General features: G+C 47.3%; 1 protein-coding gene across 8 annotated transcripts in view; it reads left to right on the forward strand.

Moving 5' to 3' along the window:
- Positions 1–6,000, forward strand: part of dgkzb (diacylglycerol kinase, zeta b) — an 80,058-nt gene that overhangs the window by 50,686 nt on the left and 23,372 nt on the right. For all 8 annotated transcript variants that reach the window (XR_009940451.1, XM_062548120.1, XM_062548124.1 and 5 more), the window contains 4 exons: positions 276–336; positions 894–1,001; positions 2,924–3,064; positions 4,993–5,071. Coding sequence is in view for 7 of the 8 variants with exons in the window: in XM_062548120.1 (XP_062404104.1) it covers positions 276–336; positions 894–1,001; positions 2,924–3,064; positions 4,993–5,071 (389 nt within the window). In the remaining variant the exon portion in view is untranslated. The remainder of the gene's footprint in view (positions 1–275; positions 337–893; positions 1,002–2,923; positions 3,065–4,992; positions 5,072–6,000) is intronic.

Consider the following 6,000-nt stretch of genomic DNA (forward strand, 5'->3'; position numbering starts at 1 on the left):
TAATGTTCTAATGCCGGCAATATGTAGGTTGGAGATTAATGTTCTAATGTTCTAATATGTTCTAATGTTCTAATGCCTGCAATATGTAGGTTGGAGATGAATGTTCTAATGTTCTAATATGTTCTAATGTTCTAATGCCGGCAATATGTAGGTTGGAGATTAATGTTCTAATATGTTCTAATGTTCTAATGTTCTAATGCCTGCAATATGTAGGTTGGAGATGAATGTTCTAATGTTCTAATATGTTCTAATGTTCTAATGCCGGCAATATGTAGGTTGGAGATGTACCGCAAAGTGCCCAACCTGCGAATTCTGGCTTGTGGAGGAGATGGAACTGTAAGTAGGACTCAAACTAAACTGGTCATCTTCACTAAAGTCTGTGTCATTCATACTTTAAAGGTAATATATATCATTATTGTGATATACAGTTCAGTGTCTTGCCAACATCATGCTTTGAGAGGGGGAGTATAAAGAAATATGGATGTGGACATTCTTAGGCCGCCATTTTCTGGTGATTGTTATTTTACGGTCTTTTGGTTAAATAGAAAACATGGCAAATCCAGGTAGGGATGCAGTGTTGTGTAGGGGGAGGGGTTGGAAGTGTGTGTGTGTGTGTGTGTGTGTGTGTGTGTGTGTGTGTGTGTGTGTGTGTGTGTGTGTGTGTGTGTGTGTGTGTGTGTGTGCGTGTGTGTAGGGGGAGGGGTGGGAATGTGTGTGTGTGGCAGTGTGGGGTAGTGTACAGGAGTAGGGGGTTGGGAGTGTGTGTGTGTGTGTGATAGTGTGTGTATGTGTGAGTGTACAGGGAGGGGTTGGAAGTGTGTGTGTGTGTGTGTGTGTGTGTGTGTGTGTGTGTGTGTGTGTGTGTAATAGTGTGTGGAACTCTCTCTCTGCAGGTTGGGTGGATCTTGTCGGTTCTGGATCAGCTCCAGATCAGCCCTCCGGTAGCTGTGCTGCCTCTCGGAACCGGGAACGACCTGGCAAGAACGCTCAACTGGGGAGGGGTAAGGAACCGCCTCCCATTTATATAGAACTGTCCTTAGCTCATATGAGAACCACAGTAGAACTGTCCTTAGCACATATGAGAACCACAGTAGAACAGTCCTTAGCACATTTGAGAACCACAGTAGAACTGTCCTTAGCTCATGCATATGAGAACCACAGTAGAACTGTCCTTAGCACGTATGAGAACCACAGTAGAACTGTCCTTAGCACATATGAGAACCACAGTAGAACTGTCCTTAGCTCATGCATATGAGAACCACAGTAGAACTGTCCTTAGCACATATGAGAACCACAGTAGAACTGTCCTTAGCACATATGAGAACCACAGTAGAACTGTCCTTAGCTCATATGAGAACCACAGTAGAACTGTCCTTAGCACATATGAGAACCACAGTAGAACTGTCCTTAGCTCATGTCAGAGGTGGACATCCCGGGTTCAGAGAGTGAAAGTCCTGCCAAGTATTTGATCCAACCATTTAGTAAACCAGCTCATCCTAATTAGCAGCCAGGTAGATCAGATAATTAGTGACATCACCTGTGCACAGGTAGAAAGAATATATGGCAGGACTTTTACTCTCTGGAACCAGGAATGTCCACCTCTGGCTCATGTGAGAACCAGAGTAGAACTGTCTCTGGCTCTGGATCATGTGAGAACCACAGTAGAACTGTCTCTAGATCATGTGAGAACCACAGTAGAACTGTCTCCGGCTCATGTGAGAACCAGAGTAGAACTGTCTCTAGATCATGTGAGAACCACAGTAGAACTGTCTCCGGCTCATGTGAGAACCAGAGTAGAACTGTCTCTGGCTCTGGATCATGTGAGAACCACAGTAGAACTGTCTCTAGATCATGCGAGAACCACAGTAGAACTGTCTCTAGATCATGCGAGAACCACAGTAGAACTGTCTCTAGCAACATGAGCAGCATGTCACGCTGGCTGGTGCACCCTCAGGGTTACGGTTACAAGCACGTTACATGGTTACATGTGTCGCCAGGATTACGGACAAGCATGGTTTTTTTAAAGTATATTTTTGGGGGCTTTTTTGCCTTTATTCATAGGACATTGAAGAGTGAGACAGGAAACAAGTGGGAGAGAGAGATGGGGTGGGATTGGGAAATGACCGCAGGTCGGACTCGAACCTGGGTCCACGTAGGCACTCGAACCCGTTCATGGCATGAGCGCTGTAGCCTGTTGCGCCACAGCGCCCCCCACAGACAAGCATGTTACATGGTTACATGTGTCACCGGGATTACGGACAAGCAGGGTACACGGTTACGGATGAGCAGGTTACATAGTTACGTGTGTCTCCAGGGTTACGGTTACATGATTATGTGCATCCCCAGGGTTACGGACAAACATGTTACATGGTTACGTGCGTCACCAGGGTTACGGATGAGCAGGTTACATGGTTACGTGTGTCTCCAGGGTTAAGGTTACATAGGGTGCCTCTCATGTAAAGTTTATACGTCCTCCCTCGCTCCTCGGGCCTCGATCCTCACTGATCTACATAAAGAAAGATAGAGGAAGGGATAGACTATCGTTGTTGCCGCCCCATCATTCTTTATGTAGATCAGTGAGGATCGAGGCCCAAGGAGCGAGGGAGGACGTATAAACTTTACATGAGAGGCACCTATGGTTATGCGCATCCCCAGGGTTACGGACAAGCGTGTTACATGGTTACGTGCGTCACCAGGGTTACGGATGAGCAGGTTACATGGTTACATATGTCTCCAGGGTTAAGGTTACATGGTTTCATGTGTCACCAGGGTTACGGATCAGCAGGTTACATGGTTACATGTGTCTCCAGGGTTACGGACGAAAGGTTACATGGTTATATGTGTTCCTAGGGTTACGGAAGAGCAGGTTACATGGTTACGTGCGTCTCCAGGGTTACAGTTTCATGGTTACGTGTGTCTCCAGGGCTACACGGATGAGCCCGTGTCCAAGATCCTGTCTCATGTGGAGGACGGCAACATCGTGCAGCTGGACCGCTGGTCCCTGGAGGTGGAGCCGAACCCGGAGATCAGTCAGGAGGAGAAGGACCAGCACCAGGCCGACAAGGTGAGCTGTTCCCACTGCTGACTGGTGGAGCCCCCTAGAGCTCAGGAGGGCCATAGTCTAGATCCTAACATGCGTACCAAAGGCACACGTAGTCTAGATCCTAACATGCGTACCAAAGGCACACGTAGTGTAGATCCTTACATACAGACCAAAGGCACACACAACACATAGTCTAGATCCTTACATACAGACCAAAGGCTGACGTAGTGTAGATCCTTACATACAGACCAAAGGCTGACGTAGTGTAGATCCTTACATACAGACCAAAGGCTGACGCAGTGTAGATCCTTACATACAGTACAGACCAAAGGCTGACGCAGTGTAGATCCTTACATACAGTATGTACCAAAGGCTGACGCAGTGTAGATCCTTACATACAGTACAGACCAAAGGCTGACGCAGTGTAGATCCTTACATACAGTACAGACCAAAGGCTGACGCAGTGTAGATCCTTACATACAGACCAAAGGCTGACGCAGTGTAGATCCTTACATACAGTACAGACCAAAGGCTGACGCAGTGTAGATCCTTACATACAGACCAAAGGCTGACGCAGTGTAGATCCTTACATACAGACCAAAGGCTGACGCAGTGTAGATCCTTACATACAGTACAGACCAAAGGCTGACGCAGTGTAGATCCTTACATACAGTATGTACCAAAGGCTGATGCAGTGTAGATCCTTACATACAGACCAAAGGCTGACGCAGTGTAGATCCTTACATACAGACCAAAGGCTGACGCAGTGTAGATCCTTACATACAGTACAGACCAAAGGCTGACGCAGTGTAGATCCTTACATACAGACCAAAGGCTGACGCAGTGTAGATCCTTACATACAGACCAAAGGCTGACGCAGTGTAGATCCTTACATACAGACCAAAGGCTGACGCAGTGTAGATCCTTACATACAGTATGTACCAAAGGCTGATGCAGTGTAGATCCTTACATACAGACCAAAGGCTGACGCAGTGTAGATCCTTACATACTGTACAGACCAAAGGCTGACGCAGTGTAGATCCTTACATACAGTACAGACCAAAGGCTGACGCAGTGTAGATCCTTACATACAGTATGTACCAAAGGCTGACGCAGTGTAGATCCTTACATACAGACCAAAGGCTGACGCAGTGTAGATCCTTACATACAGACCAAAGGCTGACGCAGTGTAGATCCTTACATACAGACCAAAGGCTGACGCAGTGTAGATCCTTACATACAGTATGTACCAAAGGCTGATGCAGTGTAGATCCTTACATACAGACCAAAGGCTGACGCAGTGTAGATCCTTACATACAGACCAAAGGCTGACGCAGTGTAGATCCTTACATACAGACCAAAGGCTGACGCAGTGTAGATCCTTACATACTGTACAGACCAAAGGCTGACGCAGTGTAGATCCTTACATACAGTATGTACCAAAGGCTGACGCAGTGTAGATCCTTACATACAGACCAAAGGCTGACGCAGTGTAGATCCTTACATACAGACCAAAGGCTGACGCAGTGTAGATCCTTACATACTGTATGTACCAAAGGCTGATGTAGCACAGGAACACAGCTGATCACACAGCTGGTCTCCTTTGGGACGGCACAAGTGACCCAGACGGATCTGTGCTGACTGCCAGCCTGGGGAACCTGCTGAGATGAGAAGGTCTGGAGGCAGGCTGGTGTGTGTGTGTGTGTGCGCGTGTGCGTCTATGTTGCATATGTGTGTGTGTGTGTGTGTGTGTGTGTGTGTGTGTGAAGGTTCTGTGTTGCGTGTGTGTGTGTGTGTGTGTATCCATGCTCACTGCTGTGGGGTTCAACAGCATTGTGTGTGTGTGTGTGTGTGTATGTGTGTATCCATGCTCACTGCTGTGGGGTGGAAGTCCTGATGTCTTGACCTTGACCTTGCCCTTGCCCCTGTGTGACCTTTGCCCTCCACAGCTCCCTATCGACGTGTTCAACAACTACTTCAGTCTGGGCTTCGACGCGCACGTCACCCTGGAGTTCCATGAGTCCCGAGGTCAGTTTCTTTTTTTTTTTTTTTAAGGTTATTTTTTGGGCTTTTTATGCCTTTAATTGGACAGGACAGTAGAGAGAATGACAGGAAGCGAGTGGGAGAGAGAGCTGGGGTGGGATCCGGAAAGGACCACGGGGCGGGAATCGAACCCCGGTTGCCGGCGTGCGGTGTAGGTGCCCCAGTCAGTTGCGCCACGGCTGGGGCCCCGAGGTCAGTTTCAGCCACTCCGCACTTTAGGCCTCTTTACATGTGTTTAGAATGCGTCTTGGGCGATCTGACCACAGGCCTCTTTACATGTGTTTAGAATGCGTCTTGGGCGATCTGACCACAGGCCTCTTTACATGTGTTTAGAATGCGTCTTGGGCGATCTGACCACAGGCCTCTTTACATGTGTTTAGAATGTGTCTTGGGCGATCTGACCACAGGCCTCTTTACATGTGTTTAGAATGTGTCTTGGACGATCTGACCACAGGCCTCTTTACATGTGTTTAGAATGCATCTTGGACGATCTGACCACAGTCCTGTTTACATTCAAGTTTAGAATGTGTCTTGGACGATCTGACCACAGGCCTCTTTACATGTGTTTAGACTGCGTCTTGGACGATCTGACCACAGTCCTGTTTACATTCAAGTTTAGAATGCGTCTTGGACCATAAGTGGTCAGCTGTGACACATCGCTGTCATGCCCACTTGTGTTTAGTGTTGCTACAGCCAACTTCACATTCATTAGGACTTCCATTGTTCAGGACAAGTCTGGACACATTAACATATACACTACAGAAGATACACAGTAAGGTCAAATGAAGGTCAAATGACACTACAGCAGATACACAGTAAGGTCAAATGAAGGTCAAATGACACTACAGCAGATACACAGTAAGGTCAAATGACACTACAGCAGATACACAGTAAGGTCAAATGAAAGTCAAATG

This window comes from Sardina pilchardus, chromosome 10, assembly GCF_963854185.1.
Source record: "Sardina pilchardus chromosome 10, fSarPil1.1, whole genome shotgun sequence".
NCBI classification, from domain to species: domain Eukaryota; kingdom Metazoa; phylum Chordata; class Actinopteri; order Clupeiformes; family Clupeidae; genus Sardina; species Sardina pilchardus.